A 23,552-nucleotide genomic window follows, 5' to 3' on the forward strand; every position below is an offset into this window, starting at 1 on the left:
AAACCAAAGCCAGTGATTTTTTTTTTTTTTTCAAACCAACTGCGGTTTTTAGAAGGACATTAGTGTGAATTGTGAGGAACTGGCTGTTCTCATTAAAGCATAAGAATACTAATTGGCTTGAAAAACCTTCAGAAGATTTTATGTGGGAAACAAAATTGAGAATGAACTCAATTCTATTAAAAAATATCCCTGACCGGAAAGACGTGAAGTAAATTAGCAGTTACCTCCCAGTGATACAATTATGGATAATTTTTATTTTCTTCATTTTGCTCTCCTCTGTTTTTCAAATATACTCTAGGTATGTATTATTTTTAGAATCATGAAAAAAATGTTAATGTCTCTTCTGATTTTTCAAGTCCATCTCAATAGCATCTGAGTTGGAGTTGCTGTGCAGGTTCCCCCTGACTGGGTAGGGCACCGATGAGCAGGAACTTGGTGTGGAGTCATGAGCTCCAAATGTGGCCCAGACGCAATGATCAAGGAATCAAGCTGCCCCCTCGAGACTCAAGGTCCTGGATCTGACCCTGGTTCTCTGGGGCTGGAGCCCAGTGTTGGTGAGCATGCAGGAGGATGAAGGCAGTGAGGCCACATGGGTCCTGAAGAGGTGAGTGCCCTCACCAGAGCTCAGGTGCATGGGCCCATCTGAGAGAATGCTGTGTGGCCAAAGGCCAGTCCAGTCTGGAGGGCAGGAGGTGGACACTGGGGCCAGCCATACAGAGTGCTTGGCCCTAAGAGCCTGGAATTGAGAGCAGAATCAGACAGCAACACGTTGAGATGCTCCAAATGAAAAAAAAAAAAAATCGATCAGTTATGGGAGGGATGGGAGGGGAGTGCTGACTGACAGGGGAGGTGCTTGCTGCTTCCATGCGGTGGAGCCCATGCTGGACCAGTGGATGTGGGTAAGGAAGGGCCCAGGAACTGACCGGAGAGCTAGGAACCGGGTTGCGAGGGGTGAGCTCTGCACCTCCTGGGACTCCAGGGCAAGGCGCTTGCCTGTCGCCGGGGGCAGCTGACCAGCTCACACTCAGAGCATGGAGCTGGGACCAGTGGGCCGGAGGCTGGTGCTACCCCCCCTCCCCCGCCCCCACAGGGTCAGGTTTTGGACACCTGGTTCCCAGGATGCCCATTCTCATTTTAGAATACAGAATGACTCATCTCCACTCCATCTTGTTGCTGATTGGGTTGCCTGTGATGTGCTTATTAATTATTGATAACTTTGTTGATTTTAAAATTGTTACTCATCTTTAGCAAGGACAAAGTTTGTAAAAACACCCAATTAGTTTAAACGCACAGCCAGGGGACGCTTCGTTACATGGACCCACTGAGAGAGAAGGCATCGTACAAAAATCGTTTTTATTGCAACATCTTACAACACATCAGATAAATCCTCAGAAAGCATCACATATGAAGAAAAAATATATACTTTTCTTAAAAATTAAGACGGATATATACTCAAGACAAAGGCTCAAAATCTTACAGCACAATGAATCTCCCCCTAAGTACAGCTGGTTAAATAGTCTTTAACAAGAGGTTAAAAAACAAAAACAAAAACAAACAAAAAAACAAACAAAACAAAACAAAACAAAAAAAACAAGAGGTTAGCCAACAAGATGAATCATTGCCTGATAGAGCCTCATGGAGACTGGTGGCTCGTTTTAGCATCATGGTTCTTTGGACCAACCCAACCACTAGCCTCCAAATTCCAGTCGAGATGGAACAGGAGCCCTCATTTCAGATGATGGATCTGGGTGGTCTCAGCCATCTTCAAACTTAAAAGAAAATAGGGAACTTTCAGGTCATTTATCATTAAATGACAAAGGTGATTCGTACTTGTAAAACCAATATGCTATTCCTAATGTCTGGTCTTCCCAGATTTCTTAAGGCAAAATTATCTTCATATCATTACGATATAAACGTTCGCGACACTTAAAAGCACCACAAAACCTTTGCCCTCAACACTTACATTGAGATGCCTCAGATAAACTACCATTTGATTTTTCCTTTCTTTTTCATTCATTTTTTTTTCCAAAAAATTCCAGTTAGCTGACATATAGCGTTGTATTAATTTCAGGCGTCCAATACGGTGATCCAACACTTCCCTACATTACCCAGAGCTCATCATGGTAAATGTACTCCAGTTGTTTTCTCAGTAAAGAGGAAAATATATCATAAAACTGAAATTCCTATTTAAGACCAAAAAAAAAAAAAAAAGCAAAACGTTATATGATCCAAATTTGAATTTTACTCTAATGACAAATAATAAGTGTCCTTATTTCTCCCCCTTAAGAAAAGGAAATAGATATTTTAAACATTGCAAATCCCGATAGTGCGTAAGGATGGGGAGCGGTGATGTAAAACCAGTTGGAAAATATACTTAAAATGCCTATTTCTCAGGGGCAGTTTTGTTTTGTTTTGTTTTAGATTTCCCTTTGGGGAAAGAGTAACACAATTTTCCACATTTTTTTAATTTGAGCGGATTTGAGAGAAATTCATTCCAACTCAGAGGATGTGGGTTTCCAATTTAGATTCTGTTTCAAATAATGATTGAGCCCCCGCTGTCCACCAGACAACATCTTTGGTGCTTCCACATACATGATCTTTCTTTGATGAACTTGATCTGTTGAATAGTGTCAAGATCAGCATAGTACGCTCATGTTACATTAAAAAAATATATTTATACTGATTATATTAAGGGCATCATAGCTTAACTACGGTCAAAACCCATACAGGGAAAAAAAAAACTTTCTAATTCATTTCTCTCTTAAGATATACAACAAAATAAAATGGAAAGTGTATGACAGCCCATCCTGTTTTTTTTTTTAATTAACTAATTAATTTTAAATTGTATTCATATACTTATTTTACCCATTTATTTGACCCTGTTTTAGATGAGACACAACTATATTTCAGTTGAATTGCAGTCGCTTAAAACTTGAAGTAGAAATATCTTTTCTGAGAAAAAAAAAATCACAAAAACCAAACTTTCAAAATCACCAAGTCTGGAAACTAGGTTAAGTAGTGGAATTGCTGGGTGTTTGCTTCAGGGACTCAGGCAGCATTTAATGCCACCTAGTGACCAACCCCAGCATGGCAGCTGGATGAAAATGTGCCTTTGCCTCCGAGGGAGGTGGGGGTGGATCCCCAGGATTTCCTATTTCTGAAACAATGATAAGAAATTATTTAAAAAAAAGAAAAGAAAAGAAAGAAATTATTGTTTTCCAGGCAATGAGATACTATCTAAATTAAATAAACAAAGTGCATGTGATATTTCCACAAGGGCAGGCTTCTGTTCCCTGACCCACTTCAGGTGACATTTTCCCAAAGAAGCTGGTAAAGGAAGGAACAGGATCTTCTCCTACTGACCCAGAGTATATCCTTATTTCAAATGATTCAAAGTTAGTTGAGATATATGATATTGTGCCACTGGTTTGTTGATGTAAAATCCAGGCACATTCTAGATGCTTCCTCACATTCTTTCCTACATACCAGTCCAGGGCTGTTTCCTAACAGATCAGGCCCATCAAGTAAGGTTGTCATTTATCAGAGATGTGGGGACAACTGTCCATCCAAATGAACGCATACGCCGTGGCGAGGCCGACTCAGGTGGCTTGGATGACGGGTTCCTGCAGCAACAGGAACCCTGACCCCGGGTCAACTTTGTCATGAAAGGTATGGAGTTTGCTGGCTTTGCTGAGACTCAGAAGAGAAAACAGAGCCGCAGAGATAATTAACACCCACAGAACAGCCAGCGGGGCCCAGGGGCCGTGCAGAGCACCGGCAGGTGGACACTCTCCTTCGAGGTGCTTACTGAGCACCGATGAGATGATCATTCCCTACCCTGTGAAATATCTGTTGACTGTTTCCAACCTTCTGGGTAAAGAGTCCAAGACTTCAGTGGTTTAAAGGCAGAAGGGAAAGAGCGTGGCAACAGCAGAATAATTGAGGGAGGGGCAGAAATTTTGTAATTGCTCTAGGTGTGAAAATTGGCATCTCACTATTTAGCAGGAAAAAAAAAAAACCCGACTCTAGCAAATGAAAGGACTGGAAAAATAACATCAAAACTAGGAGCACAGGAGTCACAGAAAACACTTGCTAAAAAAATAAATCCTAAATAGGCTAATTAACTAAAGTTACTAGTTTTGCATTATCGACGGATTTCAATTATCCCAGTGATTTGTGTGTTCAGTGGCCACAGACAATCAGATATCACGTGCAACAGAAAATCAGATCTGGGGCTCTTGCAAAACGCCAACAGGAAGCCCCGCCATCGGAAGTTGCCACACCTTGAGTCTGAGTAAGTTCCCCACAGGTGGGTTGAAGGCTTGCTCCATCTTCCCTCTACCAGTCCAGTTTCAGATCTGCCTTGCTCCATACATATTTTCCTCCTCGCTTTAGAAACATCTTTTCATCGAATCCACTGAATTTTATAGCTTCCTCTACTCCAACATCCAGGATAGACTTGGAAGGATCCTTCCGCCCATTCTGACAGTTCAGGAAGCGCATCTAGGAAATCCATGACAGAAAGGGGATACTTTAGTATAATTTATTCCATGAAACTCAATTCTGGGGATTAATCCAGAGTGGTTTTTGATATTGCACTCATTTCAACAAATATTTACTGAAGGCCGTGGGCCAGATGCTATTCTGAGGATGCCGACCTCCTTGAGCACCCTTCCTCTATCCAAGTTGCCCACTTTAACATGAACACATTCGATCAATGTAATGCATAATAAACTGAATTATACGCATGCCACAGCAGGTGCATGTTCCTCCATTGGGGGGAGGGGTGAGTCATGTTTAGGAAACTATAGGCTGGAGAGACCAGTGTTATATAAGCACAGACCCATGAAACAGGATGGTGTATCTGGGAAATTGCAGGTAGATGATATTGCTGGAGTGAAAACTGCTCGTGCATGAATACATAGGTGCGAAGTTAACAAAAACTTCTTTCAAGAAAGGGAGAGGGAGGGATAAGAAAGGAAGTACAAGGCAGGCAGGCGCCAGGCCAAGAAGAGTCTTATACACCCTGTTAAGGGTCCCAGTTTTTCTCCTAACTTGAAGGCCTTACAGGCAGGAATCAGGTCTTCACACTTGTGCCCCACCGTGTCACTGAGCATCTGTAGTAATACTTGTGGGGCCAAAATGTTCTTCAATTACCAAAAGCAAATGTCGGTTCCACTCTGTTTCTGGCAGTTGTGTGGAGACCAGAGAGTCTGTTGAGGAGCACGGCAGCATTGGTCAAAATCCCCAGCCAGTCATGACACTCCAAAAATAAAAACTGGACCGCCCGGGGGGCTCAGCCAGTTAAGCGCCCAACTCTTATAAAAAAAATTAAAAAAAAAGATTCTAAAAAAAAATTAGGGATCCCTGGGTGGCGCAGTGGTTTGGCGCCTGCCTTTGGCCCAGGGTGCGATCCTGGAGACCTGGGATCGAATCCCACATCGGGCTCCGGGTGCATGGAGCCTGCTTCTCCCTCTGCCTATGTCTCTGCCTCTCTCTCTCTCTTTCTCTCTCTCTATCATAAATAAATAAATAAAATTAAAAAAAAAGATTCTAAGCGCCCAACTCTTGGTTTGGGTCAGGTCACGGTCTCAGGGTCATGGGATTAAGTCCTATCTTGGGGCTCCAAGCTCAGCGTGAAGCCTGCTTGAGATTCTCTCTCTCCCTCTCCCTCTGCCCCTCCACCTCAGCCCCCCTCCTTGCACATTCTCTCTCTGTCTCTAAAAATAAAAATAAAAATAAAAATAAAAATAGAAAGACAAAGATAAATTCAGTTTGATTTTTCCTCTCTACCTCGAACCAATGCACTGAACACTAGAGTCCTTGCCTTCCCCCTTACGCCCCATAAAGAAAGCTCATAGTGACCAACACCAAAATGGTTATAAAGCATCATTGATTGATTTTAAAATAGTAAAATACCAAAAGTCAAATATTTCTCAAACACCAAATTCCATGTATACATTAAAGTCATTGCTCTTGTTGGAATTTCTTTTTCTTTCTTCTTTCTTTCTTTCTTTCTTTCTTTCTTTCTTTCTTTCTTTCTTTCTTTCTCTCTCTCTCTCTCTCTCTCTCTTTCTTTCTTTTCTTCTTTCTCTCATATTTTATTTATTTGAGAGAGAGATAGACAGCAGGCATGAGCAGGAGGAGAGGCAGAGGTGGAGGGAGAAGCAGACTCCCCTGCTGAGCAGGGAGACCCACATGGGACTCGATCCCAGGACCCCGGCATCACGACCTGAGCCCAAGGCCGACTCTTCACTGAATGTGCACCTGGGTGCCCCTGGAGCTCATTTCTTAGGAACAGGTCTTTGAATGGACTTGTTTGTCCTGTACTAGAACTATTGGCAAAGGCTTATGAATCGAAGTAGCCCCCTCCAAAAAAAAAAAAAAAAGACAAAGGAAGGGGAAAAATTAAGTTGTTTTTCAAATTTGTGAAGGATGGATTTTCTTTTTTCTTTGTAAGGCAGAGCGGTAGCAACAATATCCATGGCTTTGGGGGAAGAGCTGTAGCCGCTTCTCAGCAGAGCCAAGATTTATCAGTCAGGGGACAGGCTGGCAGTATCAGAGGTATTGAAGGTAATGTGAAGTGTGAAGGTGATGTGAAGTCCTCCAAGGCACCCCCGGTTCCCGTTCCTGGAGAACTTCCAGCCCACGACAGCGCAACAGAGGTCTCTGCAAAGTCAGCTTCAGGGTGACCTCCGCGGCTCCATGGCCTGGGGTTGGTGCGGATACAGGAGCCTGGGTCATGCGAAGTCCTGTCTACACGGCTAGCTCAGACCCGACCCAGAGAGATAAGGGCTCTATAATAGTGATGCTAATCTGTGACAACAGAAGTAGGAAACGCTGGCTCCAAAGATAACCCGGGACCGGTTATGCTCAGCAGAGCTCAACACTGGGATTATTGAGCTCTAATTAGTTTTAATTAATTAAAAATTACTGAATTTTTAATTAAATTAATTAATTTTTAAAAATCTTTAAGATTCTTTTTATTTAAAAAAAATTTTAAATTGGGGATGCCTGGGTGGCTCAGCGGTTGAGCACCTCCCTTCAGCCCAGGGAGTGATCTTGGGATCCCGGGATCGAGTCCCATGTCGTCGGGCTCCCTGCATGGAGCCTGCTTCTCCCTCTGCCTGTGTCTCTGCCTCTCTCTCTCTCTTTGTGTCTCTCATGAATGAATAAATAAAATCTTTGAAAAAAAATTAAATTGTATAATTCATTGCAAGTACTTACATACTCATCCAGAATAAGGTAGGAATCTCTCATCTGCAAAAGAGAAATGACACACAAATTTAGTTTCAAGTGTATTTTTCAGTACGTGGGTGCAATGATCTTGGGGTGTTTAAATGTGTGTGCTTTATTCCTTCTGGAGTCTACACTTCTTCTATCGCCTGAGTGTCTTTGGGTACGTCCCCTACGGGGCGGTCCCTGGGTCAGTGCCCCCATCCCCACCTAACATACGTCTCTGGGGGCATCTGTCCATGTCCACTCGGATTCCAGCAGATGCCAGCAGGCTGGCTCTCTGCCCCACGCTGGGAGGGTCGCATGGTGCTCAGAGCTTCTCTGACAATGAAATCTCCCCATTTCTTCAAGCTATGGGAGAGCCCTGTTCCTTATTTAATCTTCCCAATGGATGATCCTACCATACACTGAATGTCCCCCTCTGTCAATGCATAATGCTTTCATGCTATCACCTGAGAGCTCACCTGAAGATCTTAATGTGACTCTCATTACCTGTAACCAGTTGTACCTTCTACAGGTATATGGAAGGTGGACCCTCTATAGGAAGCTATAGTGGCTCAAGGCTGAGTCCTTGGAATTGCTCCCGCTGTGGGAACAGTGGGCGGACGCCTGGTCCAAGGAGCTGAAGCTCCTTTAGCACCTCTCCCATCCTGCTCGCCCAACCCTCTAAGGGAACAACGTGTGGACCCCTCTGGGCTAGAGAGCTCCCCGCTTGGACTCAATCTCAAGGTGTCATGATGAACAAGGCAATGTTTGCTTCATACAACCTTCTGGTTAGACTCGGGCACCAAACAGGACACCTCTTTGTGGCGGTCTAAGAATCCTTCAAATTCTTCATCGCTGATAACAAACTGCTGCGCTTCCCTCAGGGCATCCTCTCCAGAATTCTCCCCCTCAATCAGGAGACATTGGAAGACCTGGGACACAAGGAGGGTGTTTCTTGTGCAAAGAGCCTCCCATCGTTTTTACCCCAAACCGCGTTTCCCCAGACCCAGCTTCGTCTCTTCTGAGCAAAGACAACTCCCCTTACTAAGGAACCATCTAGAAAGAAGTTGCTCTGGAACCCCTCAAAGCCAGGAAGTGCAAACCGTCTGAAAATATAAAACCAGGCTGGTGTATGTTTGATCTGGTCTGATAATCCGATGTCTTCAGACCACCAAATACCAGGTGTGCATTGCAGGAAATATGGACAATACAAAAGCATCGAGAAAATGAATCATTTGTGATTCCCAAACCAAGAAATGAATATTTTCAGTATGTTGTTTCTGCTGGCTTCACTAAACCCTTACTAAGGCCTCTAGGCTATGTGGTTTATTTTTCAGTTAATATACAAGGACAGTTTCCAAAGCCTTTAATAGTCTGTCAACATTCCCTTAAGTAAACAATTGTGTGTGTGAATGTATTATCCCACCATAAGGAATACCATCATCTGAGAAGGAAAAACTCTGTCCCAGGGACCAGCTCCTGGAGGGACCAGGTGGCAGCTGATCAAACACGTATCCAGCACCAAGCCTGGATCTGTAGGGTTTTCATGCAAGGGGAGGATTATATATAGTGTTTAATTAGAATTAATTTTAAAACTCCCTAACCAGTGCCTTCTTTGCTCACTCTATTCCCTCTCCACCTTCCTTTTGCTCCCAGTCCCTTTAACACCTGTCCCTGCAGACCCTGCAAATGGTACTTGTACCATTTGCCTTTGTGGCTGTCAGCCGCTTGGGAGGGGACACCCTCATCATTGTCCCCACAGCACCCAACCCCAGTCCAGGTGCAGGGTGAAGAGGGATGCCTGGCAGGGAGGTTGGAGGAGGTTTCCACGCAGGCTAGAGGCCCAACCTTGAATGTCAGGTGGGTGAAGACACACATGAGCTTTTTCCCTTCAGACTGTGGTTCCAGAATCCACCAGCTCGAATGGAGCTTGAGAAGCAAAATGGGCTTGGAGGCGGAGAGGGTGGTGGGATTGATAAGGAGGTCAGGAGGGGTCGGCTCTGTCTTCACTAGAGCGAGCCTAGGGGGGACACCGAGCTCCCTGCTCACAAATACCATGAGGTCCCTTCCCTGCCATGCGTGCTCATGCTGGTGTCCTGCTGACGGGACCTGCAAGCCCGTAGGAGGCAGCCCTGGGGACCAGACACCTGGCTCAGGGGCGCGGGTTCTCATCCGTCTGCAGCTTGCAGACACCCGGGATCTGACGCGAAAACTGCTTTCCTAACAGGCAGGCGCTAATCTGCCTCCCTCCAGAAAACTCAGGATTTTGAACCGGCAATTCTGGAGCGAAGCAGCAAGTGGAAGCCGCAATCGCAGTTGTCAGATTGGAGAAGAAAGCTCTGAGATAAAGGAGCTACGAGGCGCTCCCAGCAAGCCAAAGCCAGGAAGAAAAATGTATATGTAAATACAGAGAGAGAAGGTGGAAAGAGAATGAGGAAGACAGTAACAGCAAAAGAAGTGGAACAGAGATGGGGTGTCAGGGAAAAGGAGCGGGACAGGTAGGTGGTTCTAGAAGGAGGATCTAAGAGCCCGGAGCCCAGCGTCCAGCCCTCGTCCGGCCCCCTCCTGGACCACAGCCTCCGTTCCTCCCACATCCCTCCATCGTCAGCTTCCCTCCGGTGCTTCTGGGGTTGGGGTGCAGGTCCGGGGGTGCAGCCGCTTTATAAACAGCTCCCTGAGTTGATTCTAAAGAGCAGCCAGGGGTAGGACACTTCAATTTACCATTATTTGCAGGTGTCTGCACCTTGTGGGTGCTAGATATAGACATCTCGAGTTTGAACTTCAGACTTTTAAGGAGCTGATAGAGAGGTCGGTCTTAAAGCACCGATCTTGGCAAATAAACTTTGCTGCAACTTAAAAATAGCGTTGCCCCAATATCTTCTAATAATCCAATGAAAACTGTATTAACAGAACGTATGGAGACCAGATAGCCGTTTATGAATAAGCCAACAGCTTTAAGAAGAAATCCAGCCTTATTATATTTAATAGACAAACACAAATTAGGCTTTCTATGGGCATAGTCTTAAGAACACCTCCAAGAAGTGACTGTATCTTTTTTTTTTTTTTTTTTTTTTTTAAGATTTTATTTTTAAGTCATCTGCACATGTAATGCAGGACTCGAACCGACAACCCCGAGATCAAGCCTTTCACCGACGGAGCCAGCCAGGTGCCCCCGACTCTATCTTTTGACTTTTACTCTCCCAGTATTCCAGAAGGGAATCAGTTCCAGTTTCTAGAAGGGGAGACTGAGATGAAAGGAGTGTCTGTAGTTGGGAGCTTAAGAGAGCTGGAGGAAGGACCAAGGCCCCGGTTTCCCAGCTGGCTTGGTCACTCCGGGGTTTCAGCGTCACAAGTGTCTCCGGAACATTTTCTGAGTTACGCTCAGCAGAAGCGACACGGCACTTACCTTCCAGCGGACGGGGTTCAGGGCTTTAATCTGCTCCCTCATGTCCTCATCCACGTTGAATCGATTGATGACAGAGTTGATTTTGAAGGCCACTCGATAATCTCTACACCACGTCCTCAGTTTCTGGAGGTTTTCCACATGGTTTTTCTTTCCTTGCCCACGGCCGATGAGGACATTGACTTGCTCATCAAAGCTGTCACAGGAGATGGCGAGGATGTCCAGGTATTCACCTGAGGGACAGTGAACACCTTTAAGCTTTTCCATTCGAGAACCAAAGCTTTTAGGCCGTTTATATCTCTTTGTGATAAAACACATCTTGCTCGTATCTCAGTTTTGTTTTTTTTTTTTACTTAAATTCAATTTGCCAACATATAGTATAACACTGAGTGCTCATCCCATCACGTGCTCTCCTCGGTGCCCATCACTCAGCTACCCGACCTGTATCTCATTCTTAATGTTTAAAAAGACTTTTCCTTGTACCCACAACACTCCATGGAAATGTGAATTATACTTGGCACTTGTTTAAATAATCTTGAAAAAAATTACACATCATGCATGAGGTGATGGAGATAACTCATATTTGACCATTCTAAAATGGCACCTGTGTGTGTGTGTGAGAGCATTTATTGGTATATTTAAATGAGTCATTTTTTAAAAGATTTTATTTATTTATTCATGAGAGAACACAGAGAGAGGCAGAGACACAGGCAGGGGGAGAAGCAGGCTCCATGCAGGGAGCCCGATGTAGGACTCGATCCCGGGACTCCAGGATCATGCCCTGGGCGAAAGGCAGATGCTCAACCACTGAGCCACCCCGGAATCCCAAACGAGTCCTTAGTTAATGGCTGCATCACAATTATGTCATTTCTGAGGCAATAAGTATTTTGGATCTATGAGCATTTACGGGTTTGGCAGTCTCTTTTGCTCATCATATAAATAAAATTGCTCTGCAGAAAAACTTTAATATTTTTGCCAGGTTCTTTGGCTTCTTCTTGACCTCTCTTCTATGCTGGTGTCACCATCTAAATGTTTGTAGAGGGACGGGCACCTGGGGGGCTCAGTCAGTGAAGCCTCTGCCTTCGGCTCAGGTCACAACCCCAGGGTCCTGGGATCAAAACCCACATCACTCCCTGCTCAATGGGGAGTCTGCTTCTCCCTCTCCCCCTGCTCCTCCCTCCCTGCATGTTTCTGTGACATCAATTTCTCCTCTGCCTTTCTTCTCACCCCTTTCATTTCCTCACAGACATTTTCAGTCACCCACCCCCATCGCCGGCCATGTCCTCAACGTGGACGGAGTCTGAGTTTTCCTCGCTATGGTGACTTTGCAGAATTGCCTGCAAAGTTGATTCTTCAAACCCCTCCAGTTATAGAAAGTAGGTGGTCCCGAGACTCTTTAAGCAGTTTCTATGACCAGCGGTCCTAAGCAGAGAGACATTTTAAGTTCAACGTAGAGGCCAATCTGATGTTACCCACGTGTACGCCCTCCACGTCTTAGCACAAATTGGAGAAAGACTGATGTGACGGGTTGTCCTGAACTCTGAACCGTGAGTTGCAATCTATTAAGCAGATTAACAATAAACTAATCATCCTAATTAGTCTCTCGTTTCTCCAAGGGCAAGCGCTTGTCTTTTACCTGATTTACAGGCTCAAAGCATCGAGCACAAACTGGACCCAGAGAAAGCAACTGCCTATTATTTAAAACAACTCAAAATGCCCTAAAAATTGATCTTAAATAAATTCCTGATGGTTTATCATCCTGAGAGAACTAACTGAGTGCGTGGTCTCTAACCCAACCAAGAACAAAGTTCAAAGCTAAAATAGACACCTATCAGTTATAGTAAAGCCTTGGTTGGTGTCCACGTCAGCTGAGAATCCGTGTCAATTGCTTTACTCTGCTAACTCTCCAGCTTCTGGTCTGTGACCACAAGACCTCTTCCTCCTTCTCTCAGATTTGCTGGTAGGAGCCCTTGTGATGAGAGATTAGCGAAGCCGATCTGTTGGCTCAGTCCATCCGTCTCCAGAAGAGCCTGCCTGGCCCTATGAGGGAGTGTTGGCCAATCGCTGCATGTAAGGCCACCAGAACATTCTTTGCATCTCCCACTCATGAAGTGTCCATGCCCGGAGCAGTGGGGCATGTTAAATCAGCTCATCAAGAGCTGTTGGGGTCATTGAACAACACTCACGATGTACCTGGTTTTGTTGTTGGGAGTCCTGAGTTTCAGCTGCCGCAGATGGGAACACAGCAGCATGTGCCTAAGTGAGCAGCCCCACAGAAAAGCCTCAGACCCTGAGGCTCACAAGAGCATTCCTAGGCCAAAGCATTCCTGACATGTCCCCTAGGTCACCGCTAGAGAGAAAGCACATCTTGTACGTCCCGGAAGGGAAGGACTTGGAAGCCTGTGTCTGAGCTCTCGGGACCCAGGGATGCACGTCTTCTCCTGCTATTTCTGCACCGTATCCTTTGCTCGGATGGACTTTAGCCACGAGCCTCGTCTGCTCCTGGGTCTCGTGAGCGCTCTTAGAAAACTGCCAAACGTAGAGAGACAGACGGTGGTTGCTCCAAAATGGCTCTTCTGGTCCCCACAACACACGGACTTAGCCCTGGTCCTATAAACCAGAGGTGGGAAATTGGAGGCAGACAGGCCATACAGTTACACGTAAATGCTGCTGTGGTTTTCCCGCGTGACATCTAATCCCATTTCAAATTATTTGCAAATATTTAAGGGGAGATTTAACATAGAATGTAGATTTCTGAAGTGTCTTTAAGAATTTCAGACTATGGAGGCCCTAACCCTACACTCCCATAGAGGATAAATGTCCATGGGAGCTCATGACTAACTGCTGTCTGCATGTCCACTATGAACCAGGCAGGGTGCTTCCCATTCTTCATGGCCTCACACCTGCTTATTGTCTCCCTACGACTGAAGTGGGTTTTTCTTATGCTCCTCCAAATTCACTGATTCCCATGGCCTTCCCCATGCCAGCATTTGAGCTTCTGACCCTGGATGTGGTGACCCGGCGGGGCCTCCTCTTCACAGCACAGTGGTGTGCATGCAGAGCCAGTGTTGGAGGAGGAGCATTGTTTAGGGACCCCCTCAACACCCGACCATTATCCCTTGTTCACATTGTCCCCTAAACTTTTCTTCCCTTTCTGAATCTGGTCCCCAGACTTCCGTAGAAGCTTCTGACCCTATTTCACTTAAGTGACTCCCTTCACAGACATTTTTATTCTTTTTTTAAAATTTATTTTACTTATTTGAGAGAGAGGGACACACACACACAGAGAGAGAGAGAGAGAGAGAGAGACAGCAGAAGGAGAGAGCGAATCTCAAGCAGACTCTGCACTGAGTGCCGAGCCTGATGCAGGGGTTAATCCCACCACCCAGGATTATGACCTGGGCTGCAGCCAAGAGTTGGACGCTCAACCCACTGAGCCATCTGGGTGCCCTGGATGTTTTGGTTCTAACACATTGTCTCGAATCTTCCTTGATTCACCTTCGTCGGAGGGGCTATACCACCCACATCCACAGTCTTCCCTCCCCATGCCCATTTCTTCTCCATTTCGGGAGGGGTATTTGGTGAGAGGCTCTCTGTGAGCAGCCTCAACAGGGAGTAGATGCAACCACTCTTTCAGTGATGTCAAGGCTCAAAGAACTCACACAAAGTGAGAACAGAAAATTGTGCTCTAAGAGGTTATCATCGTCTCCTGAAATGACGGTAGTAACAACAGCTCTTATTTCCCACTGCTCCCCAAATTCCAGGTATGGTCTAGGGATATCACATCTATGGAAACTCGGCTGTAAGGGACCTCCACGGACTTAGGATCACCATCCTGGCCATGGAGCCGAATCCCTTGCAGCCTCCCAGGTCTGTCTGCCCATGCACCACGAGGTTCTGATAGAAGTAGTCTGGGATTCCGTCCCCACGCAGATCTTTTGCTTAGATTTCTTCAGCAGCCAAATATGTAGCCAAAGGTGGGAGAGGCTGCTTTAGTCCAATTGCTTCATTTAGGAGACTAATACAACAATAGCTCCTTTCGTATCGAAATATTAAAGGTCAGTAGCACGCAATAGGGGAGCGGCTACAGAGCTGTGTCAACGCTCCCTAACGCCTTGGACTCAGCATCCTCTAAACCGGGATGCACACCGTGGTTGTGCTTACTGATACTTTCTGTCACCTGTCCTGACACACCCGTTAGTCAACACCTATAGGGCTCTAAGTATAGAGCCTGCAGAATGAAAGCCTCCCGACTGCCTGCATGGCTTGCACAGGGATTGGAGTTCGGTGTCTCCCCCCTGCCCCCCCCCATCACCTCTCCCCACCACGAGCCTGGCCTCAGGCTCAGGATGGAAGGAATCCGGGACCAAGGTCATAGCAGCCCCGACTACGGCGTGATGTCAGGTGGCTCACCATAGTTCTGGAACCAGCGCTCCCGGATCAGGCTCCCGTTGCTCACGATGCTCACGCTGGGCAGCCCAAGCTCCTCTTTGCAGAACCTCACCAGCTTGCCCAGGTACTCGCCCCGGTCGTGGATAAACGGCTCCCCGCCTGAGAAGTTTATCTTCTCCATCCCTGCGGGAGGCAGACCGTGAAGCTTAACTTCTGTTATTTGTTTCCCCACTGCCCAAATACCCCCCACTATTTTCATGACACAAGGAATGTTCTTTCAAAGTAAGGAAAATGAAAGTTACCCATTATCCCCTGCCTCCCCTCGAGCCCTGACTCCCCGTGCTCCCCACGGGGGGGTGTTGGGTGGGGAAGGGACTATCCATATACATAACTCGGGTCTGGCTTCTCCCCTGCTTTAACATAGATGCTCTTAGTGTAGGGCATTGGTTTCAGAGATGATACACTTGCTTGGGCAAAGGGAGCGATGGGCGAGACAGCACAGAGAGCTGCAGAAAACCGCCTCGGCTCCCTCCAGAACGTTCTTGCTGGGCCCTCTCAGCCCGAGACAGCCCTGTGCATGGCCTAGGGGGGTCCTTCCTCTCCCACAGGCTGGAACCCCCTCAGCCTGGAACTCCCGCCCTTGCCTCCCTTGGTGTACTCCCTTCTTTTGGAAAAGCTGTTAGCAGTTTCCTGGGGGAAAAACAAAACAAAACAAAACAAAACAAAAAAATCAAGATGAGGAGGTCTAGGTTCCAAAATACATCTGTGACCAACAGTTTGGCCAGGTAAAGTATTCTGGGTGAAGTCGCTGTGCTTTGGGAATTTCGGCGGCGTTATTTCCTGTGCTCTAGGTTTTAATGTTATTGCTCAGAAGCCTGATAACACTTTGATTTATAATCCTTTTTAAGTGCATGTTTTTTTTTTTTCCTCTTCCGGAGGCTTTCTTTCCAGTGTCCCCAAATGTCAGGGTGATGAGTCTCAGCAGAATCTGTCTCTATTCATTGTTCTGGCCACTTGGCAGGTCCTTGAAGGAAAAAATACAGCTCCTGGGGTGCGGGAAGTTTCTCATTCTAGGGGTTAGATAACCCCTAGGTCTTCTCCAACGTGCTTTTCTCTCCGGGGGTTCCTCTAGCTGGTCTGCGGGGCTCTGGCTCGTAACCACCACACCTTCCTGCTGTGTCTCCTGCATCCCACTTTCCCAGGACCTTATCTTTTAGTCTATCTATTAAAATTCTAATTTTAGAAATCCCAGTTTCCGTTCCCCAGACTCTCCCATATCTTAGTTTCTCAGCATCGCAGTAGTGCTCTTTCTTAACAAAACTTTCTCTCATCTCTCCGGGGTTATCAGTTAGGGACGTTTTGAAGTGTTTCCTATATTCTCCTTGTTTATTTGTGGTGGCGTCTGCCTTTTATTTTGGTGTTTCTATTTGTCCTTTCCTACTTGAGCGAAGCATAAAAGAGCGGAATGGAATTTCTGTGATTTAGGAAGAAACCACTTGGCTGGAGGGTTTTGCTACAGAGTGACAGAGGGAGAGACTGGCTTAGCCACTGGATTATGCCCCGCAGGCTGGGCAGCCTTGGTCTTTCCTCTAGGCCATTCTATCCTGCTGGAGAAGACTCTCAATCTCCTGCTCTCTGCAGCCCCTGCTGCCTGCACCCAGGACGTGGACTCTCACACCCAGGAGGCCAACTTCATTCCTTTGTGGAGCTTTCTGTCTCCCTGCTTCACCCAGGGTCCCTGAGCACAGCCTCCATGGGCCAGATCCTTCTGAAAATAAGCCTCCTGTCACCCACAGGGCTCGGGGAGGGGCTCCCCCGTGGTAGAGACAGCAGCGGATTTGCCTTCAGCCCTTGTCTCCCTCCTGCCTCCACCCTCGACTTCTTGATCAAAGCTGTGCGTCTGCACGATAAGAAGGTTCTTGTCTCTGAAACCTCCTGCATTCCCCGGGGCTGCCTGGGGAACCAACCTCTTGTAGCCGCCGCCCTGCAGACACATGCGGAAGCCGTCCAAGTGCCATCAATCAGTTACGATCACTGGGTGTTGATTTGTTTGTGGGTTTGTGCCCCTCCTTTCAATGCTGCTGCTGAGATTTTACTGGAGAGGAGGGAAGATTGGAGGGAACGGGGACATCTGCGAGAAGGTCCAGGGTATCTTGAAGTTTCGAACGTATACACTGTCATAGTGGAGTTCATTTTTTTTTAATTAATTAATTTTTAGTGGAGTTCATTTTTAATTCAGCTCACTTTGACTCAGTTGACCGAGTCTTGAGTAGGTTCTCCCTGCCAGGGGAGCCCTCAGAGTGAGGCATTTCCAGAGTAACTGGAAATTAACTCTCCGCTAAGTGAAGTTTGAAATGCCTGCTTCCCTGGGCCCTGAGGGTGCGAAGCCACAGCACCAGACGGACAGCTTATTCCAGATCGGAGTAGAGACAGAAGCCACTGCGCTTCAGAGACGGCGAGGAAAGGACACGGGGTGGCAGGCCACAGAGACGGAAGCACGTGTGAGCATCGGAGCTCAAAGGAAGAAGCAGGAGGCCAGTAAGAGCAGCAAACAGACGTGGTCACAGAAACGAAATAATTAGCAGCACCAACCAGACCAGCAGAGAGGGCTGGGGAGCTGATCAGGGGCCAAACAGTAGACCATGCCACAAATGTTATTTGTCAACATCCATTGAACCCATGGATGGTACATTACTTGGTACCTACAAATGGTAGGTGTGTTACTTGGTACCCCCCAAGTAATGAATGCTGTGCTCGGAGATTTAATTTGTGCAAACTCCCTGTAGCAAGGCTTTTAAAACGCTGTCCTGAGTCAGCTTCGAGGTCCCAGCTGAAGGCTGGTCAGATCCTCTTCTTGAGCAACCCCAAGCACCTCATCTAGGAGGCTCCCTGTGGGCCACTGCACTCTGCCCTCCGCCTCCCAGGGCCGGGTCTAGAGAAACAGGGGCCCCCCTGTGCCCAGAGCTCGCTGAGCTCGCTCCCACTAGCACGCGCTAAGCCGGCTTTGCCTCCCTGTCACTTCCTCCCTGTGAAAACCACAGTGAGGGGGGTCACATCCATAGTCCCTTCCTGCCCCCTGCCTGGTGGCGAGTGGTGCTCCCCCCAAGGAAACAGTGAGAGCCAGTTACAAAACCCTTCCCAGTTTTTCTCCCTTGATGGGCAACTGGCCTCTCCACTCAAGGTAACGTGGCAAAGGCAAGCACTGAATCCTGAAACTAATCCAGCAAGGAAGGAATTACCATCCTGGGTTTCAGTTGCAGGAATTGAAGCTCAGGGAGGTTCAAAGATTTATTCGAGATCATAAGGCTAGGAAAGAAACAATGGAGCTAGAATGGATGCCCAATCCGCACGGCCTTCCATCCTTGTCAGTGGGCTTGCCGCTCGTCTCTGCTCGCCTGGAGCCGCCCGGCTTATGGCAGACCAAGCCACGTGGCTCTTCAACACCCTCTTTCTCTCTCAGGTGTGTCTACAGCTGGACACTGACCAGTGCCATCATCTCGTTATTGAAATCCAACATGCTCTCCATGGGGGCCCAGTGTGCCATGGCTGCACACAGTAGCCTCCTTGGTAGTGTATGCAGCCTGTTGATTGTATGGGTTGCCCTAAGGGACCTTGGAGACAGCCCTTTGTGGTCGACTTCGAGGTCTGACATCATGCTATCTCCAATCTAGGCAGCAGACAGGTATGTGAGGTGAAGCCCCAGGGCATAGTAGCCAGGGTCCACATTGGTCAAGTCATCATGTCCATCCGTACCAAGCTGCAGAACAAGAGCATGTGATTGAGGCCCTACGCAGGGCCAAGTTCAAGTTCCCTGGCCACCAGAAGATCCACATCTCCAAGAAGTGGGGCTTTACTAAGTTTAATGCAGACGAATTTGTTTTTTTATTTTATTTATTTTTATTTTTTATTTTTTTAATGCGGACGAATTTGAAGATATGGTGGCTGAAAAGCGGCTCATCCCAGATGGCTGTGGGGTCAAATACATCCCTAATCATGGCCCCTTGGACAAATGGAGGTCTCTGCACTCATGAGAACCTTGCACCACCTGAACCCTACTCATGCCCATCAATAAATCCTGCTTCCTGTCTGTCAAAACTAAAAAAAAAAAAAAAAAAGAAGAAAGAAAGAAAGAAAGAAAGAAAGAAAGAAAGAAAGAAAGAAAGAAAGAAATCCAACATGCTGGGAGCCTGCTTGTGTGACGATGATCATCATCCAATGGAAACATCATTATTCCCTAAGGTGTGGTGAGATAGGGTCAGATGAACCAGAGGAAGCGAAACAGTACAGGCCAGCGGCCCTTGATGAGTTTGAGAAGATGTAGAGGGGACGAAAGGAACAAAAGCTGCCTATAGGTGTGTAGGTAAGATCTTAGACGAGCAAGGCTTACTTCACGATGATAACACCCAAGGAGCGATCACAGATCAATAACTGATGCTCCCAGAGGCTAAATTCCATTCAGTCATCTCTGTGTGAAAGCCGGAGAGGTAAATAATATATTGTAGAAGCCTCTTCCACCAGAGTAGTACATTTTCATTTCAAATGTAATTTACATTTAGATTTGCGTGTTCAATCATCACCAAAATAGATTTTCCTCCATCAGCCAGCAATCTCCCTTACGGGGCATACGACCTACGACCTACGTTACACCTCGATCGCTTTAATTAACTTTGACTTCAGTTACTTAGAACTGAGGAATCTTTATGAAAAGGTATTAATTATAGCCATAGTAGTTTATACTCTATTTAAAAACACCTGAGCATTCACCTACTTGTGCCACGAAGCCACTTTTTGAGATTGGCATGCGAGGGATCTTGATTATCTACACTTTAACGATTGCAATGCTGCTACTCAGAAAGGTTAAATGTCTTGACAAGTCTTGTCAGCGTTAGAGCGGGACTCTTGTGAGTCAAGAGTCTTAAGTTCTTTCCATGGCACCAGACCTCCCTCCCTTCATTATTTCATCTATTAAACCATCTCTCCAAGAACATTTATTACCCTGCTATGATGCCCTAGATATCCTGGCAGGCACAGAGATACACGGCATGTTAACGTTCAACCTCGGAACTCAGACTCTTTGGGGATCCAGGTATTAAAAAAATAAAACAACAGAGGGAAACATCACGGTATAACTTAAGAAGGGCTAAGGATCCCTGGGTGGCTCAGTGATTTAGCACCTGCCTTTGGCTCAGGGCGTGATCCTGGAGACCTGGGATAGAGTCCTGCATCAGGCTCCCTGCATGGAGCCTGCTTCTCCCTCTGCCTGTGTCTCTGCCTCTCTGTGTGTGTGTCTTTCATGAATAAATAAATAAAATATTTTTTTTAAAAAGTGCTAGAATGCATCTTTGTAACAAGCACCAGGGGTTGCAAATGAAGGAGAGAGGGCATTCCAGAAAGAGAGGACGGCATGACTATAGGCTTGATTTGTGCAGGCGCTGGGGGAGATGTGCCTGTAGCACAGGGCACTTAAGTCACCAAGATGGAGGAGATTCCTGTCCCAGTGGGGACACCGAGGCAATTACAGGGATCACAGCAATGCAGGTGAGCCCACTGAGCTGGGGAGCCCAGCGAGGCAGGTCTGTATTTTGGATGAAGAGCTGTGGATGATGGAGCAAATGTGATGGAGAACAAAATAAGTCAGATCCAGGGCATGGCTCAGCGGTTAAGCTCTGCTTTCAGCTCAGGGCCTAATCCTGGAGTTCAGGGATCGTGCCCCCAACATCATGAGCTGAGCCAAAACCAAGAGCCAGACACTTAACTGACTGAGCCACCCGGGCGCCCTTCACACACTGTAGTTCTTAAGTCAAAGACTTTGTCTTTGGTTTCACCTTTCCTCATTAACGATTTCTGGAAAGCCCCAATCCATCCGTGTTTTGGATAAACTCAGAGAGTGGCAACTTTCCCAGCCTGCCTCTTGGCAAATGCTGGGCACCCTGGGGGCCTGGCAGGTGCACAGACCTCTGCTGACTCGGAGGCTACGGGAGGGATGGGCTTGCATCCCTTACCGGCCGCGCCAGCTGAGTCTGGTTCCCCTAGGCGTGTACCCCAGGCTCATCCTACTCTTGCCTTGCAGGACAGGACGGGACGCCTCCCAGGTTCTGCAGGAGCTCTCCCACCTGCACATGCTCCCAGCCAGTGGCTGTGCCCTGATTCCCTCCTGGGACGGGGGACTCACCGGCTTCCTGCAGCAGCCGCAGCCCTCGCTTGGCCTCAGCCAGGGGCAGCACAAAGGACGTCTTGGCCGTGTGGAAGCAGAAGCCACACTTATAGTTGCACTGGCGGGTGAAGTGGTAGTTGACACTGGTGGGGATGGTGGGCTGGTCCAGGCCCTCCTTCGCCCCTGCTCTGCTTGCCGGCAGGCGCCCCCGGGCTCGAGGCTGCGGGCTCTTGCCCCCTGCCAGCCAGAGCACTGCCCTGAGCCAGAAGAACCAGGGGACCAGGCTGCTCCATAGAGAGCTCAGCGGCTTCCGGAAAGCGCTCAGCAGCTTTCCAGCAAAAGCGATGGGCACGAGCATCCACATGGTGGCCAGATGCTCTGAGGCAGCGCTGCAGCCTGGAGACTCAGTTTATATGTCCTGGGGTGACCTATCGCATGGACAGGATGCACACACCTCTGACTGCCTGTCCGCTGAGCTCAAGTTTCGATTTTCCTGTTCATGAAAATGAAAGTTGGAACAGGGCCAAGCCCGAAGGCTCGAGATCAGGGCCAACATCTGTGCCTCTCCGCTGCACTTTTCCCTTATCTTCTGGGTCAACGGTAGCCTCCCACCTGGATACAGATCAAGACCTTGCTCTGCGGCTCTATCTCCACCTAGCAGAGAGCTGCAGCAGGGAGAGATAGTGGCCTCCTTGGCTGCATTACTCACGCACGACACAGCCTGCGGAGCCTCTGACCGGGCGCCCGGCCTGCCGTTGGGGCCACCCTGAGAGTTTGTTAGGAAAGCCAAAGAATGAAAGATATGATTGACCTGTGCAGGCGGAGGACAGGACCCACTCCATACCACAGTCAGAACGCGCAGGCTCAAAGTGACAGTTATCCTTACTCTGTCTTTCCTTAGGCATCTTTGTGGTGGTTTTTTTTTTTTTTTTTTTTTTTTAAGATTTTGTTTATTCATTAGAGACACACAGAGAGAGGCAGAGACACAGACAGAGGGAGAAGCCCGATGTGGGACTTGATCCCAGGACCCCGGGATCACGCCCTGAGCCGAAGGCAGACGTTCAACAGCTGAGCCACCCAGGCGCCCCTCTTACGCATTTTTATAGAATTGAAATTTAGACATTTATATTTTCCCACATATTTTTTTATGTATAGTTTATTTATTTACTTTTAAAGAGTCTCCATCCCCAGCATGAGGCTCAAACTCAGGACCTTGAGACCAAAAGTTGCATGCTCCTCCAACTGAGTCAGCCAGGAGAGTCATTTCTATTTTATTTTTATTTTTATTTTTATTTTTATTTTTATTTTTATTTTTATTTTTATTTTTATTTTTATTTTTATTTTTATTTCCAAGCCAGACTGTATCCAGCTTTATTAAAGATACTTTTCATAAACAATCATGGTATTTCAGGCAGGACATGGGCGGACGATCGTTAACAGTATACCACAACTTTCAGACTCCCTCCTTCAATGGACTACGAAAATCAGAAAACCACTATAAAACCCAGTGAAGTCTTCATGTGATGCTCTGAACAGGGCAAGTTTAGAGTGGAGGGTTGACAGTTCACATAAATGTTGTTTAACAACTTTTCACAAGCCGACCCTGACTTTCAGGAAATGAAATGAAAATGGCAGAATTATCAATCTGAAGATCCACAAGCTAAAAAAAAGGGACGCCATCTCAGTGGTGACACTGTAAAGTCCAGATTGCCTGACATACTGGGAACCATTTCATGGGGTCAGGTCCCAACAGGTCTCTGGGTTTAAGGGAGTCAAGTCTATGTTGAAGGCAGAGAGGGAGAAGAGGACATAAAAAAAAAAATGAATTTTAGCTTTTCACACCACCCAGGTGGCTCATGTGTGTCAACATCAAGGAATCCTTCCTCCTGTTAGCCAAGAGGAAGTTTCTCAAAACTAGAAGGGGAAGGTGTTTTTCCGTCTTGTTATCAATCTAGCTTCAAAAAAAAAAAAATCTAGCTTCAGAGGTATTCTATTAGTGACATATGCCCTCCCCCCAAAACAACAATGAAGTGTTCCGTGTGCTAACAACATAGCTTAAAAAAAAAGTAAAACAAAATCCTGCATTTTTATAAAACTTGATAAAAAATAGTATTTCAAACTGTTACAGTCACCAGAAGTACACAGTTTTCAAAAATGCGCACACTTCACTTGGCATCTCTAGCGCCTGCAGCTTTCTGTGCCTGGTCCGTTTGGGCATCTCCATTTCCTGCAGGTTGTTTCCATCCTTGCCAGCATCAGCTTTCCCGTTTTTCCCTTTGGGTACCTTCTCTCCCTTCTTTGCAGGGGCCTTTTTAGGTTTGGGGTCTGGCTTTAGAGGAGCAGGTTTAGCAGATAACCTTGCAGATCTTCCCTGTGGCTCAT

At 46.9% G+C, this 23,552-nt stretch overlaps 1 protein-coding gene and 1 pseudogene across 1 annotated transcript; one reads left to right on the forward strand and one right to left on the reverse strand.

The window, feature by feature from the left end:
- Positions 1-1,334: 1,334 nt before the first annotated feature.
- Positions 1,335-22,026, reverse strand: RSAD2 (radical S-adenosyl methionine domain containing 2). Its single transcript, XM_026009166.2, has 6 exons — positions 21,189-22,026; positions 15,038-15,199; positions 10,628-10,857; positions 8,004-8,153; positions 7,228-7,260; positions 1,335-4,503 (listed from the first exon to the last, which is right to left on the reverse strand). Exons 1-6 carry the CDS (start codon positions 21,532-21,534, stop codon positions 4,339-4,341), a joined length of 1,086 nt encoding a protein of 361 aa, XP_025864951.1. The 5' UTR covers positions 21,535-22,026; the 3' UTR covers positions 1,335-4,338.
- On the forward strand, positions 18,515-18,640 carry LOC112927800 (small nucleolar RNA SNORA70; annotated as a pseudogene).
- Positions 22,027-23,552: the final 1,526 nt, after the last annotated feature.

This window comes from Vulpes vulpes, chromosome 8 (assembly GCF_048418805.1).
Source record: "Vulpes vulpes isolate BD-2025 chromosome 8, VulVul3, whole genome shotgun sequence".
In the NCBI taxonomy this organism is placed as follows: Eukaryota; Metazoa; Chordata; class Mammalia; order Carnivora; family Canidae; genus Vulpes; species Vulpes vulpes.